We start from the raw sequence: 21,124 nt of genomic DNA, 5'->3' as shown, positions 1-21,124 counted from the left end.
ATGTGTGGATCAGGTGTTTGCTTTGAAGAATGTATGTGAGAAATACTTAGAAAAGCAAATGGATTTGTATGTAGCATTTATGGATCTGGAGAAGGCATATGATAGAGTTGATAGAGATGCTCTGTGGAAGGTATTAAGAATATATGGTGTGGGAGGCAAGTTGTTAGAAGCAGTGAAAAGTTTTTATCGAGGATGTAGGGCATGTGTACGTGTAGGAAGAGAGGAAAGTGATTGGTTCTCAGTGAATGTAGGTTTGCGGCAGGGGTGTGTGATGTGTCCATGGTTGTTTAACTTGTTTATGGATGGGGTTGTTAGGGAGGTGAATGCAAGAGTTTTGGAAAGAGGGGCAAGTATGCAGTCTGTTGGGGATGAGAGAGCTTGAGAAGTGAGTCAGTTGTTGTTCGCTGATGATACAACGCTGGTGGCTGATTCATGTGAGAAACTGCAGAAGCTGGTGACTGAGTTTGGTAAAGTGTGTGAAAGAAGAAAGCTGAGAGTAAATGTGAATAAGAGCAAGGTTATTAGGTTCAGTAGGGTTGAGGGACAAGTCAGTTGGGAGGTAAGTTTGAATGGAGAAAAACTGGAGGAAGTAAAGTGTTTTAGATATCTGGGAGTGGATTTGGGAGCGGATGAAACCATGGAAGTGGAAGTGAGTCACAGGGTGGGGGAGGGGGTGAAGGTTCTGGGAACGTTTAAGAATGTGTGGAAGGCGAGAACATTATCTTGGAAAGCAAAAATGATATGTTTGAAGGAATAGTGGTTCCAACAATGTTATATGGATGCAAGGCGTGGGCTATAGATAGGGTTGTGCAGGGGAGGGTGGATGTGCTGGAAATGAGATGTTTGAGGACATTATGTGGTGTGAGGTGGTTTGATTGAGTAAGTAATGAAAGGGTAAGAGAGATGTGTGGTAATAAAAAGAGTGTAGCTGAGAGAGCAGAAGAGGGTGTATTGAAATGGTTTGGTCACATGGAGAGAATGATTGAGGAAAGATTGACAAAAAGGATATATGTCAGAGGTGGAGGGAATGAGGAGAAGTGGGAGACCAAATTGGAGGTGGAAGGATGGAGTGAAAAAGATTTTGAGCTATCGGGGCCTGAACATGCAGGAGGGTGAAAGGTGGGCAAGGAATAGAGTGAATTGGATCAATGTGGTATACCAGGGTTGACGTGCTGTCAGTGGATTGAATCAGGGCATGTGAAGCTTCTGGGGTAAACCATGGAAAGTTGCGTGGGGCCTGGATGTGGAAAGGGAGCTGTGGTTTTGGGCATTATTGCATGACAGCTAGAGACTGAGTGTGAACGAATGGGGCCTTTGTTGTCTTTTCCTAGTGCTACCTCGCACACATGAGGGGGGGTGGTATTCCGTGTGTGGCGGGGTGGCGATGGGAATGGGTAGGGGCGGACAGTGTGAATTGTGTGCCTGGGTATACATGTATGTGTCTGTGTGTGTGTGTATATGTGTACGTTGGGATGTATAGGTGTGTATGTTTGTGTGTGTGGACGTGTATGTGTATACATGTGTATAGGGGTGGGTTGGGCCATTTCTTTCGTCTGTTTCCTTGCGCTACCTTGCAAACGCGGGAGACAGCAACAAAGCAAAATAGATAAAATAAATAAAATATATATATATATCCCTGGGGATGGGGAGAAAGAATACTTGCCACGCATTCCTCACGTGTCGTAGAAGGCGACTAAAGACGACGGGAGCGGGGGGCTAGAAACCCTCCCCTCCTTGTATTTTAACTTTCTAAAAGGGGAAACAGAAGAAGGAGTCATGCGGGGAATGCTCATCCTCCTCAAAGGCTCAGATTGGGGTGTCTAAATGTGTGTGGATGTAACCAAGATGAGAAAAAAGGAGATAGGAAGTAGTATGTTTGAAGAAAGGAACCAGGATGTTTTGGCTCTGAGTGGAACGAAGCTCAAGGGTAAAGGGGAAGAGTGATTTTGGAATGTCTTGGGAGTAAAGTCAGGGGTTAGTGAGAGGACAAGAGCAAGGGAAGGAGTAGCACTACTTCTGAGACAGGAGTGGTGGGAGTATGTGATAGGGTGTAAGAAAGTAAACTCTAGATTGATATGGGTAAAACTGAAAGAGGATGGAGAGAGATGGGTGATTATTGGTGCATATGCATCTGGGCATGAGAAGAAAGATCAAGAGAGGCAAGTGATTTGGGAGCAGCTGAATGAATGTGTTAGTGGTTTTGATGCACGAGATCGGGTTATAGTGATGGGTGATTTGAATGCAAAGGTGAGTAATGAGGCAGTTGAGGGAATAATTGATATACATGGGGTGTTCAGTGTTGTAAATGGAAATAGTGAAGAGCTTGTAGATTTATGTGCTGAAAAAGGATTGGTGATTGGGAATACCTGGTTTAAAAAGCGAGATATACATCAGTATACGTGTGTAAGTAGGAGAGATGGCCAAAGAGCGTTATTGGATTACATGTTAATTGATAGGTGCGCGAAAGAGAGACTTTTGGATGTTAATGTGCTGAGAGGTGCAACTGGAGGGATGTCTGATCATTATCTTGTGTAGGCGAAGGTGATTTGTATGGGTTTTCAGAAAAGAAGAGAGAATGTTGGGGTGAAGAGAGTGGTGAGAGTAAGTGAGCTTGGGAAGGAGACTTGTGTGAGGAAGTACCAGGAGAGACTGAGTACAGAATGGAAAAAGGTGAGAGCAAAGGAGGTAAGGGGAGTGGGGGAGGAATGGGATGTATTTAGGGAAGCAGTGATGGCTTGCGCAAAAGATGCTTGTGGCATGAGAAGCGTGGGAGGTGGGTTGATTAGAAAGGGAAGTGAGTGGTGGGATGAAGAAGTAAGATTATTAGTAAAAGAGAAGAGAGAGGCATTTGGACAGTTTTTGCAGGGAAAAAATGCAAATGAGTGGGAGATGTATAAAAGAAAGAGGCAGGAGGTCAAGAGAAAGGTGCAAGAGGTGAAAAAGAGGGCAAATGAGACATGGGGTGAGAGAGTATCATTAAATTTTAGGGAGAATGAAAAGATGTTTTGGAAGGAGGTAAATAAAGTGCGTAAGACAAGGGAGCAAATGGGAACTTCAGTGAAGGGGGCTAATGGGGAGGTGATAACAAGTAGTGGTGATGTGAGAAGGAGATGGAGTGAGTATTTTGAAGGTTTGTTAATGTGTTTGATGATAGAGTGGCAGATATAGGATGTTTTGGTCGAGGTGGTGTGCAAAGTAAGAGGGTTAGGGAAAATGATTTGATAAACAGAGAAGAGGTAGTAAAAGCTTTGTGGAAGATGAAAGCCGGCAAGGCAGCAGGTTTGGATGGTATTGCAGTGGAATTTATTAAAACAGGGGGTGACTGTATTGTTGACTGATTGGTAAGGTTATTTGATGTATGTATGAATCATGGTGAGGTGCCTGAGGATTGGCGGAATGCTTGCATAGTGCCATTGTACAAAGGCAAAGGGGATAAGAGTGAGTGCTCAAATTACAGAGGTATATGTTTGTTGAGTATTTCTGGTAATTATATGGGAGGATGTTGATTGAGAGGGTGAAGGCATGTACAGAGCATCAGATTGGGGAAGAGCAGTGTGGTTTGTGGTAGAGGATGTGTGGATCAGGTGTTTGCTTTGAAGAATGTATGTGAGAAATACTTAGAAAAGCAAATGGATTTGTATGTAGCATTTATGGATCTGGAGAAGGCATATGATAGAGTTGATAGAGATGCTCTGTGGAAGGTATTAAGAATATATGGTGTGGGAGGCAAGTTGTTAGAAGCAGTGAAAAGTTTTTATCGAGGATGTAGGGCATGTGTACGTGTAGGAAGAGAGGAAAGTGATTGGTTCTCAGTGAATGTAGGTTTGCGGCAGGGGTGTGTGATGTCTCCATGGTTGTTTAACTTGTTTATGGATGGGGTTGTTAGGGAGGTGAATGCAAGAGTTTTGGAAAGAGGGGCAAGTATGCAGTCTGTTGGGGATGAGAGAGCTTGAGAAGTGAGTCAGTTGTTGTTCGCTGATGATACAACGCTTGTGGCTGATTCATGTGAGAAACTGCAGAAGCTGGTGACTGAGTTTGGTAAAGTGTGTGAAAGAAGAAAGTTAAGAGTAAATGTGAATAAGAGCAAGGTTATTAGGTACAATAGGGTTGAGGGTCAAGTCAGCTTGGAGGTAAGTTTGAATGGTGAAAAACTGGAGGAAGTAAAGTGTTTTAGATATCTGGGAGTGGATCTGGCAGCGGATGGAACCATGGAAGCGGAAGTGAATCATAGGGTGGGGAGGGGGCGAAAATCCTGGGAGCCTTGAAGAATATGTGGAAGTCGAGAACATTATCTCGGAAAGCAAAAATGGGTATGTTTGAAGGAATAGTGGTTCCAACAATGTTGTATGGTTGCAAGGCGTGGGCTATGGATAGATTTGTGCGCAGGAGGATGGATGTGCTGGAAATGAGATGTTTGAGGACAATATGTGGTGTGAGGTGGTTTGATCGAGTAAGTAATGTAAGGGTAAGAGAGATGTGTGGAAATAAAAAGAGGAGTCACTGTCTCCAGTAACTTCAAATTTTCCAAGCATCGCAATGAAGCTGCTAAGAAAGCAAATAGGATGTTAGGATTTATTAACAGAAACTTTATGTATGAGAGCAAGGCTGTAATATTGCCACTGTACCTAAGTGTAGTTAGACCTTACTTCTAATATGCAGTGCAGTTTTGGGCCCCCCAATTTAAGCAAGGATATTCTTAAATTCAAAGCAGTACAGTGTAGAGCAAATAAATTGATTCCTTTCCTGAGTAACAAACCATATGAGGAGAGACTGCAAGAATTAAACTTGTTCTTGCTCTGCAAGAGGCACCTCCTGAGCAAATTGATTAAATGATTTAAGATATTTAAAGGATTCAACAATGTCGATATTGAACATTTCTTTATATTAGTGCCAGCATTACAAACAAGGAAATGGAATCAAACTTAGAGGTCACTGAGTTAATCAGGAGTGTGCAAAATATTTCTTTCCCAATGACATTATTGATGCATGGACTAAGCTCCCAGAAAATGTTCAGAGCAATACCCTTAATATCTTCAAAAGTAGGTTTGATCACTTGTCACTCTCTGGTAATGAAAAATTCATTTAATCATTCATCATAACTAAGTGATATATCATGCTAGCTTCTCAACCACCGATCTTTCCCTGACCATTCTTTGATAACATCCCATCATATATTGAGAGAGTAACTAAGAATTATTATCATTCTTCAACATCAGGAATAACATAGGCATGGTAAATTGAGAGGCTGGAGCTCAAATTTATCCTGATTATTGTCTTTATAACAGAAAGTGAAGGAATGCATGTCATTGGTGATGGGATGCATGACATTCATGTTCATTCTGCTTATGACTTTCTTGTACAAATTTCCTTCAGGCTTACTAATCATGCAAGGTATTTTTTCCAACTGTTTTCCATCTGGCTTGTGCCAGAGGGAGTGGAGGCTGGGGAGAGAGCCTTTACTTAGCTGTCCTTTTCCTCTACTGCTTTTAAGGTGGACTTTTTTTTCCCCAGACCACCTCGCTTGGACCTTGGGTCTGCGTGGTCTGTGTATCCATGTAACTCTCTCTCAACTGTGCTTCAAGGAATGGTGTTAGCCTCATTTCTATTTTAACATATGTGTCAGGCATTGACTGAGAATTAAAAGAAAACAATAATATGCCATTTGATTGTAGTAGGGAGGGAAAATGTGGTTGGGAATAAAAGTTTTGGTCACATGTTGACAGGGACTAAAAGTTGCTAAAGCTGTTTATGGTTGATTCAGCACAGGTAGGTGATAGATGGTAGACAGCCGATGACCAGGGAGGTATATTACCAGTACTACCCACCTAGGTATCATGAGGGTTAGTGACAGCTGCTTAGTGAGCCAGCACTTCATTGGTTGTCAAGTTGCACTCCTTTGACCCATTGGTTGTCAAGTTGCACTCCTCTGACCCAGGTAGCTGTCTTATCTTTCTGCCTCACTCAAACATGGACTACTGGCATTCTGTCCACAAGCATACTATCTTTCCTTGTCTCACATAACACTTAACATTTAACTCACCCAGCTCATTCTTTGTAACTAGATTTTCCTGTAGTGAATGCTACGTGCTAGCCCTGCCTTTTGGCAAAATGGGAGGAGCAATAGATAGAAGTACTTAGTAGTTAGGAACATTTAGGTAAAAACATGAGGTAGAAGTAGTAGGTAGGAACATTAGGCAGGAGCTAATGTGGTAGTCATTAGGAACATTAGGCAGGAGCATCTGCAAACACTGGTAGACTTGCCCTCTACCAATGGCGTGTTAAGGATGAGGCACTAAGGGCTAAGAAGTGGCACTGGAATTCACTAGTTATGGATACTCTGTAGCTTTGGCCACTCTTATGAGGGAGTTCCAGTTGGAGCAGGCTTCAGAGATATAAATAGATAGAGTGGAAGTCAAATTACTAGAATTGTGAGGAGAGCAGTGAAAGGAATAGAAGAGCCATTAACTTTGTTGAAGTTTAATAGGTGTGATGCAACCCATATGTTATGTTGGTTGAACAAAGGTCTCTGCCAATAGAAAGGCTTGTAGAATGAAGGTACTTAGATTTTCTGTGATGAAAATTAAGGAAGTGGAAAGATTTGCATAGGAAATCAGAGTGCAGTGTAGTATTATGAGATGAAATAGAATTTTTGAGAGCTTGATTTGTGTACTTTATATGAGTTTAGTGAATTTAGGTTAAATTTAGCTGAAACCAAATGGCAACTTGAAAGGACATTGTGAAGATGTGCACACATTTAAAGGGTGTTTTTCAGGAATATGAAGATATTTGCATTTATGGTGCATGGCCTATGTTTTTTGGATAAGACATGTAGGGATAGATGAAATAGATATGTAGATATCTATATTATTCAAATTGTTGCTATCTGAAAATTCTGTTTTTTTTTGCAGTATTTTGAATTAATGTTTACAGCATCATAACAGTTGTAGAGTTTTGCTAGATGTTGTTTAAGTATCACATTTCTTTAATAAGTTTTAGATAGAAAGAGGAAGAGTATAATATATAAATAATCAGCAAATAAGAATTTAAGTTCATGCACATTAGCACTGAACTAAGTATTTTATGCCATTTCAGTTTGTCAGTCGATGGGAAGAAGTTAACTCTAGTAAGGATGACAACAAGATTCGAGAGAAGTTATGGAAGTACTACTACTTAGCTCATTCTAGCTATACTCATTCCAGGTACTTTTGATATATCAACAGTTTCTTCTGTTTCTATGCTTCTTACAACAAATTTACGTGTGAAGTTATCATCAGGATGGTTAATGAACATGTTTATTTATCTCATAACTCTAATTTGAATTAGGATATTATTAATCATTTAGCTGCAAAACTCATCTTCATTCAAGACATCGTTTTTTTCTGCTTGGTGTGAAGCTCAACTTTTGTCAACATTAAAAAAAACTGTATCACTTTACTGGTGCACAGCCATTTTTCTGGCTAAATGTTTACCAGATATAAAGCTATGGAATTTACAGGACTTACAATATCATAAAGATACATTGTCTTTGATGATGGAAGCATGCTTTTGGGATGCTTTATCACTTTTATGTGATGCTTTACACAATTTTTTCAAAAAAAAAATTTTCAGCATGAAGTTTTCAGGGAATTTTAGCATCGCATGTGGAAACCTCATGGTTTTTCTTAATTGAAAATTAATGAATAAGTCAAAATACCAATTTCCATATAACACTGGTGGAACTATATTTCCTTTAACCATACCCATTTTGCTATCCAAGATAATGTTCTCTCCTTCCACACATTCTTCATTGTTCCCAGAACCTTTGCCCCCTCCCCCACCCTGTGACTCACTTCCTCTTCCATGGTTCCATTTGCTGCTAAATTCACTCCCGGACATCTAAAACACTTCTTCCAGTTTTATTCCTTTCAAACTTTCATCTCAGTTAACTTGTCCCTCAGCCCTAGTGAAGCTTAGTCACCTTGCTCATATTCACATTTACTCTCAACTTTCTCCTTTCACACGCTTTTCCAAACTCAGTAACCACCTTCTGCAGTTTCTCACATGAATCAGCCACCAGGGCTGTATCATCGGCAAACTACAACTGACTCACTTCTGAGGCCCTCTCATCCCCAACAAACTGCACACTCGCCCCCACTCCAAAACAATATTACATGGTTGTGAGGCATGGGCTAAAGATAGGGTGTTACAGAGGAGGGTGGATGTGTTGGAAATGAAATGTCTGAGGACAATATGTGGTGTGAGGTGGTTTGATCGAGTAAGTGATGAAAGGGTAAGAGATATGTGTGGAAATAAAAAGAGTATGGATGAGATAGCAGAAGAGGGTTTGTTGAAATGGTTTGGATATGGGGAGAGAATGAGTGTGGAAAAGTTGGCTAAGAGGATATATGTGTCAGAGATGGAGGGAATAAGGAGAAGCAGAAGACCAAATTGGAGGTGGACGGATGGAGTGAAAGACATTTTGAGCGACCAGAGCCTGAACTTACAAGAGAGTGAGAGGCGTGAAGGAACAGAGTGAATATATATTTATTTATTTTATTTATTTTGCTTTGTCGCTGTTCCCCGCGTTTGCGAGGTAGCGCAAGGAAACAGACGAAAGAAATGGCCCAACCCACCCCCATACACATGTATATACACACACGTCCACACAACGCAAATATACATACCTATACATCTCAATGTACACATATATATACACACACAGACACATAATATATGTATGTATATACATGTGTATGGGGGGGATTGGGCCTTTTCTTTCGTCTGTTTCCTTGCGCTACCTCGCAAACGCGGGAGACAGCAACAAAGTATAATAAAAAATAATAATATGTGTGTGTGTGTGTGTTTGTGTGTGGATCAGGTGTTTCCTTTGAAGAGTGTATGTGAGAAATACTTAGAAAAGCAAATGTATTTTTATTTATTTATTATACTTTGTCGCTGTCTCCCGCGACAAAGTATAATAAATAAATAAAAATGTATTTGTATGTAGCATTTATGGATCTAGTGAAGGCATATGATATAATTGATAAAGATGCTCTGTGGAAGGTATTAAAAATGTATGGTGTGGTAGGCAAGTTGCTTGAAGCAGTGAAAAGTTTTTATCGAGGATGTAAGGCATGTGTACAAGTAGGAAGAGAGGAAAGTGATTGGTTCTCAGTGAATGCCGGTTTTGTGGTAGAGGTGTGTGATGTCTCCATGGTTGTTTGATTTGTTTATGGATGGGGTTGTTAGGGAGGTGAATGTAAGAGTTTTGGAGAGAGGGGCAAGTATGCAGTTTATTGTGGATGAGAGAGCTTGGGAAGTGAGTCAGTTGTTTTTCACTGATGATGCAGCACTGGTGGCTGATTTGGATGAGAAACTGCAGAAGCTGGTGACTGAGTTTGGTAAAGTGTGTGAAAGAAGAAAGCTGAGAGTAAATGTGAATAAGGGCTAGGTTATTAAGTACAGTAGGGTTGGGGGAGAATTCAGTTGGGAGGTAAGTTCTAATGGAGAAAAACTGGAGGAAGTGAAGGGTTTTTGATATCTTGGAGTGGATTTGGCAGTGGATGGAACCATGGAAGCGGAAGTGAGTCACAGGGTGGGGGAGGGAGAAAAAGTTCGGGGAGCGTTGAAAAATATGTGGAAGTCCAGAACATTATCTTGGAGAGCATAAATGGCTATGTTTGAAGGAATAGTGGTTCTAACAATGTTATATGGTTGTGAGGCAGGGCTATAGATAGAGTTGTGTGGAGGAGGGTGGATGTGTTGGAAATGAGATGTTTGAGGACAATATGTGATGTGAGGTGGTTTGATTGAGTGAGTAATGAGGGGTTGGGAGAGGTGTGTGGTAGTAAAGGGAGTGTGGTTGAGAGAGCAGAAGAGGGTGTTTTGAAATGGTTTGGTTACATGGAGAGAATGAGTGAGGAAAGATTGATGAAGAGGATATATATGTCAGAGGTGGAGGGAATGAGAAGTGGGAGACCAAACTGGAGGTGGAAAAAATGAGTAAAAAAGATTTTGAGTGATCAGGGCCTGAGCATGCAGGAGGGTGAAAGGCGTGCAAGGAATAGAGTAAATTGGAACAGTGTGGTATACTGGGGTTGACGTGCTGTCCATGGATTGAACCAAGGCATGTGAAGCGTTTAGGGTAAATCATGGAAGGTTCTGTGGGGCCTGGATATGGAAAGGGAGCTGTGGTTTCCGTGCATTTTTACATGACAGCTAGAGACTGAGTGTGAACGAATGTGGCCTTTGTTGTCTTTTCCTAGCGCTACCTCGCATGCATACGGGGGGGAAGGGGGCTGTCATTTCATGTGTGGTGGGGTGGCGACTGGAATGAATAAAGGTAGCAAGTATGAATTGTGTTCATGTGCATATATGTATATGTCTGTGTATGCTTATATATGTATACGTTGAGATGTATAGGTATGTATATGTGCGTGTGTGGATGTGTATGTATATATATGTGTATGTGGGTGGGTTGGGCCATTCTTTCATCTGTTTCCCTGTGCTACCTCGCTAATGAGGGAAACAGCAACAAAGTATAATGATAAAAAGAAAATGATAATAAAATGGTATATATAAGCATACATAAGTGAGTAGGAGATGGTCATAAGGCATTACTAGATTACTTATTAATTGATGGTTGTGTAAAAGAGACTTTTGGATGTAGATATGATGATAGGGGCAGCTGGTTGGATGTCTGATCACTTTCTTGTGGAGGCGAAAGTGAAGGTTTGAAAATTTGTAAAGGTTTTCAAAAGAGAGGAGGGAATGGAGGGGAGAAGAGAGTGGGGAGAGTAAGTAATCTTGGAAAGAAGTACCAGGAAGGATTGAATGTAGAATGGAAAAACATGAGAGTTAATGAAGTGAGGGGAGTGGATGAGAAATGGGATATGTTCAAGAAAGCAATGATGACATATGCAAAACATGCATGTAGCATGAGAAAGGTGGGAGGTGGTCAGATTAGAAAGGGTAGTGAGTGGTGGGTTGAAGAATTAAAGTTGTTAGTGAAAGAAAAAAGAGGCATTTGGACTGTCCTTACAAGGAAGGAGTGCAAATGACTGGGAGATGTATAAGAGAAAGTGGCAGGAGGTGAAGAAGAAGGTGCAAGGGTTGAAAAAGAGAGCAAATGAAAGTTAGGGTGAGAGAGTATGATTAAACTTTAAAGAGAATAAAAAGATGCTTTGGAAGGAGGTAAATAATGTGTGAAAGACAAGAGAACAAATGGGAACATTGGCGAAGGGGGCATGGTGGAAGTGATAACAGGTATTGATGGAGTGAGTATTTTGAAGAATGTTTGAATATGTTTGATGATAGAGTGGCAAATGTGTTTTAGTCGGGGTGGTGTGTGAAATGAGTCAGGGAGAGTGGTTTGGTGGAGAGAGAAGAGGTGGTGAAATTTGGCAAGATGGTGGGATTGGATGGTATTGCAGTTGAATTTATTAAGAAAGGGGGGTGACTGCATTGGTTATTGGTGGTAAGGATATTCAGTGTATGTATAGATCATGGTGAAGTGCCTGATAATTAGTTGAATGCATGTTTAGTTACATTGTACAAAGGCAATGGGTATAAAGGTGACTGTTCAAAGTACAGAGGCATAACTTTTTTATTATACCTGGAAAATTGTATGGGAGGGTATTGATTGAAAGGGTGAAGGCTTGTACAGAGCATCAGATTTGGGAGGATCAGCATGGTTTCTGAGGTGGTAGAGGATGTGTGGATTAGGTTTTTACTTTGAAGAATGTGTGGGAGAAATACTTAGAAAAACATATTGATTTGTCTGCGGCATTTGTGGATCTGGATATGGCATATGATAGGATTGATAGAGATGCTTTGTGGAAGGTCGTATGAATGTATGGTGTGGAAGGTTAGCTGGTAGAAGCAGTGATAAGTTTTTATCAAGGATATAAGGCATGTGTGCAAGTAGGAAGAGAAGAGAGTGATTCGTTCCCAAAGAAGGTTTGTCTGTTGCAGATGTGTGTCATGTCATCATGGTTGTTTAATTTGATTATGGTTGGGGTGGTAAGGGAGGTGAATGCAAGAGTTTTGGAGAGGGGGTGATTATGCAGTCTGTTACAGATGATAGGGCCTGGGAAGAGTCACTTGTTTGCAGATGATGCAGCGCTGGTGGCTGATTTGAGTGAGAAACTGAAGAAGATAGTGACTGATTATGAGCCTGCCACAGTTGCTGCACCTCTTAATCACATTTGTTATGATATTGCCACTCCTTTTTTGACTCTGAAATTCTGCCCAGGTCCAAATTGAAAGTGGATATCGGATCGGAATGAGAAGGAAAATGAATAATTAAAGGGAGGAGAGGAGGAAAAGTGAGTTGCAGCATGTTGAATGGAATCATAAGCATAAAAGTGAATAGGATTAGACATAGAAGAGATCATTTATTGAGAATAAAGAGGGTAAATGATAGGACAGAACCATGAGGAACACTTCTGTTGTTAGGATAGGAGGGGAAGTTGCTCCATTTATTTCTACCATGATGGAAAGACCAAAGAGAAAACTATGCATCAGAGAGTAGAGAGAAGCAGTAAAACGGAAGGAAGGGAGTTTAGAAAGCAAAGACTTATGGCACACTTAAGTTCTTTGGAGATGTTGAGGGCTACAACAAAAGTTTCACCAAAATCTCTGAGAGAGGAGGACCAGAGGTGAGTCAAAGGGATCACTAGTAGACCTAGTTCTGTGAAACCCATACTAATAATCTGAAAGAAGAGAATGGGATTCTAAGTGTTTGAGCAAGTGAGAGCTTAGGAGGGTTTTGAAGACTGGAGATAACAGAAGTTAGAGCAATTGGGTGATAGCTGGAGAGATTAGAATGGTGTATTTCCATGTGGAAGGGAAAGGTTTTAGGTGATCAAAATAGGTAAGCAAGGGTTGGTGCTAGCTCAGAGGCACACTCCCTTAGAACCTGAGGAGGTATGCTATCTTAGGATAGGAGGGAGAAGTTGCTCCATTTATTACTTCTGTGATGGAACAGCCAGAGAGAAAACTATGCATTAGAGAGTAGAGAGAAACAGTGAAACCAGAGGAAGAGAGTTTAGAAAGCAAAGACTTCTTCACGTGAAGCAAGGAGGGTACCTGGAAGACCCTGCATGAGGAGAATATAGGAGATGGCATAGGTTGAGTGGGAGGAGGGGGAAGCAAAGGATTAAAGCTGAATCATCCAGAGTTGAGTTAGAGGAAAGCAAGATTTCAAAAAGAGCAACTTTATCATTTGGATAGTTATAGATAGATTGATTAGGTTGGAAAAGAGGAGGAAAGGTTGAATTACAGAAGTAGTTGGAGATGGTTTTGGTTAGGTACCAAAATATTTGTTATGAGATGTCAAGTCACAACTCTTTATGAAACTGTGCTTGGTTTTTAGAAGAACAGCTTTGCAATTATTCCATGTACAAACGAAAGTGGAGTGGGTTTCAGGTGGAAGAGTTTCATGGTTCATTATGGACCATCCCTGACATGACAGGCATGAGACCAGAAGTGATCAAACCATGATTAAAAGGAAAAGGATTTGAAAGAAGATGGGATGTAGGAGTTGATCCTTGCCAAGATAACAGTGCTATGCATTTAAGACAATAGGAAGCATCTTCACCCAAGAAGCAGCACCATCTCAGGGAAAGTCAATAGTAATAGCTGTGCAGGGAAAACCTTTAAGCTCTCCAGAGGTGCTAAATTTGGAATTTCGAGGGGGGAAATAGAGGATGGGCATGACCGGTTAGTATTAGCTGAAATAGGATTGTGGTCATTGAATCCGAAGGGGGTAGAAATGATGTATGAATTGTGGGGGAATTCTGGAGTAAAAATGAGGTTAAGCATGTTAGTTGTTATGACAGTTGGAAACTCTGGTATGGTGTTTAATTGATTGTTCTAAATCATTAAGGAGAGAAAAAGATAAGGCCTCAGCTCTTCTAGTATTGTCCTAGCTAGATGTCCAAGCTAGAGCCTAGCAATAAGGCCTCAGCTCTTCTAGGGTTGACCTAGTTAGATGTCCAAGCTAGAGCCTAGCAAATTCTGCTGTTATACATTGAAATCCCCTGCATAAAGGGTCTCAGCTTGTGGATGTGAAGAGAACAAAGCTCCATAACAAGAAGTTAGCTGAAGAGTTGTACATAATTAGGGGAAAGTAAATGAGACTCATAAACAAGATAATTGAGGGTAGAGAAGTTATGAATCAGATGGTATCAAAGTTCACAAGGTGAGCAATAAGTGTTTTTACACTACAGTAGGCACAAGCTCCACCCTTGAAGTGGAAATGATGTTATAGAACATAGAGACCTGATAGTGCCAAAAGGAGAAACATCCTTGAATAGCTGGATATGATAAAGAAGAAAAAGATCAGGGGAGGAATTTAGCAGATCATGTTTAGTAGGGGGATGATTAGAAGTAAGACCATGATTGTTGCAGAAATGGTAAGGAAAACAGCCAGGTCTAGGTGCTGTATCTGTGGAGGTAGGGTGGATCCCAGTTGCATGATGTCAGTCAAGTCTGCTTAACTCCCTTGACCCGTGGCACTGCTCTTATTTGGTGCCATGGAATTATTTGATGGTTATACTGCTATCATTTTGCCGTATTGAAAAGTAAGAAAAAATAAAAAAAGATATGTAGGAGTTGTGTTGTTTATGAGAAAGATAGGGTGTGGGATAGTTGTTGAATGCCAGGAATGCACATGTGGTTGAGGCAAAGGAAAAAAGACAGCAATCTAGGTCTGAAATGGGTTATACAGCAAACATTGCAGTTCTGGCTTACTGTGCCACAACAGCTGTCCATCCCAAAATCCAGGTGGTTGTACTTCTCTGGTCAGTGTTTGTTTACCACCCACTACTACTACTAATATTTCTACCACTGTTACCACAGAATAACAGCAGTAGGTGCTGCCTGATATCATTTGTTGCAACTCTCCACATAGGAAATTCTTACTGTACAAGCACACTTCACTGCTGATGAATATTTTAGTTTCCTTTGATAGTGCAGTTTGTGATATAGCTGAAAGATCTGGGTATTTAACTCATTTAATATTCAGTGAGGTTTAATGAATTTTTTTTCATTGACAGGAAATTCATACAGTTGATGGAGGGAGCAACACGGAAGTTATCAGTTGACAATATCTATGTTGTTATAAAGGATATTTTAGACAGTTTGAAACGCTATAAAGATGTCCCGCATGAAGAAAAGGTAAGTCCTTCATTGTACACAGTTTCTCTGAAGTGTTGTACATTAAAAAGGTATAAAATGCATAGATTATGTATATATTGTGGAGCAGGAGCTGAATGGTTTGAGAGCCTAGTTGTTAAACTAAAGGTTATAGTTTTGAATCCCTCTAGTTACTGCTTTAGAAGGTGCTTCCCCTGTTTATATATCTTAACTTTTTTTTCTGCATAGTTTGGATAAATGCAAATGATAATTTATGATGAGTGACTGCAAAGTTTGCATTTATTTAATTGCTACCCAAAAAATGTTTCCCCCCTGTAACATCTGGGAAAACCGCTCTGTGCTTGAAACAACCACCAAATATGGATTTGTGCTGCCATCTGTGTTCTACTCTGTGAAAACATTGATTTTGTGTGCATCAGCTGAATGGCCATGTATATCAAGTGTTTAGAATATATGTTTTTCAAAAAACTTGTTCAGCAGTATTACACAATTTGTGTGGTATTTTGAATTTGATTACCGTAATATAGTGTGAAGGAGGTAAATGCAAGAGTACATATATATATATATATATATATATATATATATATATATATATATATATATATATATATATATATATATATATACATATAAATATATATATATATATATATATATATATATATATATATATATATATATATATATATATATATATATATATATATATATATACATATAAATATATATATATATATATATATATATATATATATATATATATATATATATATATATATATATATATATATATTTTTTTTTTTTTTTTTTTTTTTTTTTTCAAACTATTCGCCATTTCCCGCGTTAGCGAGGTAGCGTTAAGAACAGAGAACTGGGCCACTGAGGGAATATCCTCACCTGGCCCCCTTCTCTGTTCCTTCTTTTGGAAAATTAAAAAAAATTGAGAGGGGAGGATTTCCAGCCCCCCGCTCCCTCCCCTTTTAGTCGCCTTCTACGACACGCAGGGAAATACGTGGGAAGTATTCTTTCTCCCCTATCCCCAGGGATAATATATATATATATATATATATATATATATATATATATATATATATATATATATATATATATATATATATTTTTTTTTTTTTTTTTTTTTTTTCATACTATTCGCCATTTCCCGCATTAGCGAGGTAGCGTTAAGAACAGAGGACTGGGCCTTTGAGGGAATATCCTCATATGGCCCCCTTCTCTGTTCCTTCTTTTGGAAAATTTAAAAAAAAAATGAGAGGGGAGGATTTCCAGCCCCCCGCTCCCTTCCCTTTTAGTCGCCTTCTACGACATGCAGGGAATACGTGGGAAGTATTCTTTCTCCCCTATATATATTTATCTATTTATTCACTTTGCCCCGTCGCCGTCTTCCGCACCAGCGAGGCAGCGCAAGGAAACAGACGAAAGAATGGCCCAACCCACCCACACACACACGTATATACATACACGCCCACACACACCACACATACACACCTACACATCTCAACGTACACACACATATACACACACAGACACACACACATATACCCATGTACACAAATCACACTGTCTGCCCCCACTCATTCCCATCGCCACCCCGCCACACATGGAATAACAACATCCCTCCCCCTCATGTGTGTGAGGTAGCGCTAGGAAAAGACAACAAAGGCCCCATTCGTTCACACTCAGTCTCCAGCTGTCATGCAACAATGCACCGAAACCACAGCTCCCCTTCCACATCCAGGCCCCACATATATATACATATATATACATATATATACATATATGCTCCCCATTTCCGGCATTAGCAAAGTAGCCTCAAAATCAGATGACAGAGCCTTATATATATATATTTTTATATTTTTTATTATACTTTGTCGCTGTCTCCCGCGTTTGCGAGGTAGCGCAAGGAAACAGACGAAAGAAATGGCCCAACCCCCCCCCCCATACACATGCATATACATACGTCCACACACGCAAATATACATACCTACACAGCTTTCCATGGTTTACCCCAGACGCTTCACATGCCCTGCTTCAATCCACTGACAGCACGTCAACCCCGGTATACCACACCACTCCAATTCACTCTATTCCTTGCCCTCCTTTCACCCTCCTGCATGTTCAGGCCCCGATCACACAAAATCTTTTTCACTCCATCTTTCCACCTCCAATTTGGTCTCCCTCTTCTCCTTGTTCCCTCCACCTCCGACACATATATCCTCTTGGTCAATCTTTCCTCACTCATCCTCTCCATGTGCCCAAACCACTTCAAAACACCCTCTTCTGCTCTCTCAGCCACGCTCTTTTTATTTCCACACATCTCTCTTACCCTTACGTTACTCACTCGATCAAACCACCTCACACCACACATTGTCCTCAAACATCTCATTTCCAGCACATCCATCCTCCTGCGCACAACTCCATCCATAGCCCACGCCTCGCAACCATACAACATTGTTGGAACCACTATTCCTTCAAACATACCCATTTTTGCTTTCCGAGATAATGTTCTCGACTTCCACACATTCTTCAAGGCCCCCAGGATTTTCGCCCCCTCCCCCACCCTATGATCCACTTCCGCTTCCATGGTTCCATCCGCTGCCAGATCCACTCCCAGATATCTAAAACACTTCACTTCCTCCAGTTTTTCTCCATTCAAACTCACCTCCCAATTGACTTGACCCTCAACCCTACTGTACCTAATAACCTTGCTCTTATTCACATTTACTCTTAACTTTCTTCTTCCACACACTTTTCCAAACTCAGTCACCAGCTTCTGCAGTTTCTCACATGAATCAGCCACCAGCGCTGTATCATCAGCGAACAACAACTGACTCACTTCCCAAGCTCTCTCATCCCCAACAGACTTCATACTTGCCCCTCTTTCCAAAACTCTTGCATTTACCTCCCTAACAACCCCATCCATAAACAAATTAAACAACCATGGAGACATCACACACCCCTGCCGCAAACCTACATTCACTGAGAACCAATCACTTTCCTCTCTTCCTACACGTACACATGCCTTACATCCTCGATAAAAACTTTTCACTGCTTCTAACAACTTTCCTCCCACACCATATATTCTTAATACCTTCCACAGAGCATCTCTATCAACTCTATCATATGCCTTCTCCAGATCCATAAATGCTACATACAAATCCATTTGCTTTTCTAAGTATTTCTCACATCCATTCTTCAAAGCAAACACCTGATCCACACATCCTCTACCACTTCTGAAACCACACTGCTCTTCCCCAATCTGATGCTCTGTACATGCCTTCACCCTCTCAATCAATACCCTCCCATATAATTTACCAGGAATACTCAACAAACTTATACCTCTGTAATTTGAGCACTCACTCTTATCCCCTTTGCCTTTGTACAATGGCACTATGCACGCATTCTGCCAATCCTCAGGCACCTCACCATGAGTCATACATACATTAAATAACCTTACCAACCAGTCAACAATACAGTCACCCCCTTTTTTAATAAATTCCACTGCAATACCATCCAAACCTGCTGCCTTGCCGGCTTTCATCTTCCGCAAAGCTTTCACTACCTCTTCTCTGTTTACCAAATCATTTTCCCTAACCCTCTCACTTTGCACACCACCTCGACCAAAACACCCTATATCTGCCACTCTATCATCACAAACACATTCAACAAACCTTCAAAATACTCACTCCATCTCCTTCTCACATCACCACTACTTGTTATCACCTCCCCACTTGCGCCCTTCACCGAAGTTCCCATTTGCTCCCTTGTCTTACGCACTTTATTTACCTCCTTCCAGAACATCTTTTTATTCTCCCTAAAATTTAATGATACTCTCTCACCCCAACTCTCATTTGCCCTTTTTTTCACCTCTTGCACCTTTCTCTTGACCTCCTGTCTCTTTCTTTTATACATCTCCCACTCAATTGCATTTTTTCCCTGCAAAAATCGTCCAAATGCCTCTCTCTTCTCTTTCACTAGTAATCTTACTTCTTCATCCCACCACTCACTACCCTTTCTAATCAACCCACCTCCCACTCTTCTCATGCCACAAGCATCTTTTGCGCAATCCATCACTGATTCCCTAAATACATCCCATTCCTCCCCCACTCCCCTTACTTCCATTCTTCTCACCTTTTTCCATTCTGTACTCAGTCTCTCCTGGTACTTCCTCACACAGGTCTCCTTCTCAAGCTCACTTACTCTCACCACCCTCTTCACCCCAACATTCACTCTTCTTTTCTGAAAACCCATACAAATCTTCACCTTAGCCTCCACAAGATAATGATCAGACATCCCTCCAGTTGCACCTCTCAGCACATTAACATCCAAAAGTCTCTCTTTTGCGCGCCTGTCAATTAACACGTAATCCAATAACGCTCTCTGGCCATCTCTCCTACTTACATAAGTATACTTATGTATATCTCGCTTTTTAAACCAGGTATTCCCAACCATCAGTCCTTTTTCAGCACATAAATCTACAAGCTCTTCACCATTTCCATTTACAACACTGAACACCCCATGTATACCAATTATTCCCTCAACTGCCACATTACTCACCTTTGCATTCAAATCACCCATCACTATGACCCGGTCTCGTGCATCAAAACCACTAACACACTCATTCAGCTGCTCCCAAAACACTTGCCTCTCTTGATCTTTCTTCTCATGCCCAGGTGCATATGCACCAATAATCACCCACCTCTCTCCATCAACTTTCAGTTTTACCCATATTAATCGAGAATTTACTTTCTTACACTCTATCACATACTCCCACAACTCCTGTTTCAGGAGTATTGCTACTCCTTCCCTTGCTCTTGTCCTCTCACTAACCCCTGACGTTACTCCCCAGACATTCCCAAACCACTCTTCCCCTTTACCCTTGAGCTTCGTTTCACTCAGAGCCAAAACATCCAGGTTCCTTTCCTCAAACATACTACCTATCTCTCCTTTTTTCACATCTTGGTTACATCCACACACATTTAGGCACCCCACTCTGAGCCTTCGAGGAGGATGAGCACTCCCCGCGTGACTCCTTCTTCTGTTTCCCATTTTAGAAAGTTAATACAAGGAGGGGAGGATTTCTGGCCCCCCGCTCCTGTCCCCTCTAGTCGCTTTCTACGACACGCGAGGAATACGTGGGAAGTATTCTTTCACCCCTATCCCCAGGGATAATATACATATATATATACATATACACATACACACACATACACATACGCACATATATATATATGTATATATATATGTATATATATATATATATATATATACATCATTTACATACTCTGTATTATCTTCTACTACCTTTGTAGCAAAGAAGATTGGCAATCCTCAGTAATGAATAAATTTGGCCATGAACATGTAAAAACTGTCTGAGTAGCCAGTATTTATCAACTGGCTCACTACTGCCAAAGCAGGAGGCAGCTACCAACCAAAAAGGTGTGTTACCAATACTGCCTTGTCTGGGTATCATTAAGATCAGTGACAGCAGAGAGGTGAGCAAGCAATCCCGCAGCAGTAAAGCATCACTCCTTTGGCCCTAATAGCTGTTTTTATCTTTGCGGCTAACCCTTACATGGACAACTGGCATTTAATCCACAAACATACAATCCCTCCTTCTCATACATAACACCTGACAAGTTGGCATTCAATCCACAAACATACAATCCCTCCTTCTCATACATAACACCTGACATCATGTATCTAACACAATTCATTCCCCACGACTATATTTTGGTAAATTTTTCATTTTGGTTAATTTTTCATGCTAGCCCTATCTTTTGGCTAAACCTCATCATAAGTACTCAAAAGTGAGTATCTACTGCCCATGGAGCTTTCAAATCCCCTGATCATATACAGCACACTCAGTCGACTGACACAAGTGTACCACACCATATATGACGCATGAGCAGTCAGCGGTATAAAAAAAAAATTTTTATGGAAATACTCCTACACTATTTTCATTCAGAAA

The 21,124-nt window shown here is 40.7% G+C and overlaps 1 protein-coding gene across 2 annotated transcripts in view; it reads left to right on the top strand.

Annotated features, from left to right (window-relative positions):
• LOC139761185 (uncharacterized) overlaps positions 1 to 21,124 on the top strand; it is a 173,561-nt gene that overhangs the window by 26,846 nt on the left and 125,591 nt on the right. For both annotated transcript variants that reach the window (XM_071685184.1, XM_071685195.1), the window contains exons 4-5: positions 7,093 to 7,199; positions 15,039 to 15,159. In XM_071685184.1, coding sequence (XP_071541285.1) covers positions 7,093 to 7,199; positions 15,039 to 15,159 — 228 coding nt within the window. The remainder of the gene's footprint in view (positions 1 to 7,092; positions 7,200 to 15,038; positions 15,160 to 21,124) is intronic.

The sequence above is a fragment of the Panulirus ornatus genome, chromosome 3, assembly GCF_036320965.1.
Source record: "Panulirus ornatus isolate Po-2019 chromosome 3, ASM3632096v1, whole genome shotgun sequence".
Classification (NCBI taxonomy): domain Eukaryota; kingdom Metazoa; phylum Arthropoda; class Malacostraca; order Decapoda; family Palinuridae; genus Panulirus; species Panulirus ornatus.
The sequence above is the reverse complement of the archived record's forward strand: the minus strand, read 5'-3'. Positions and strand labels throughout refer to the sequence as shown.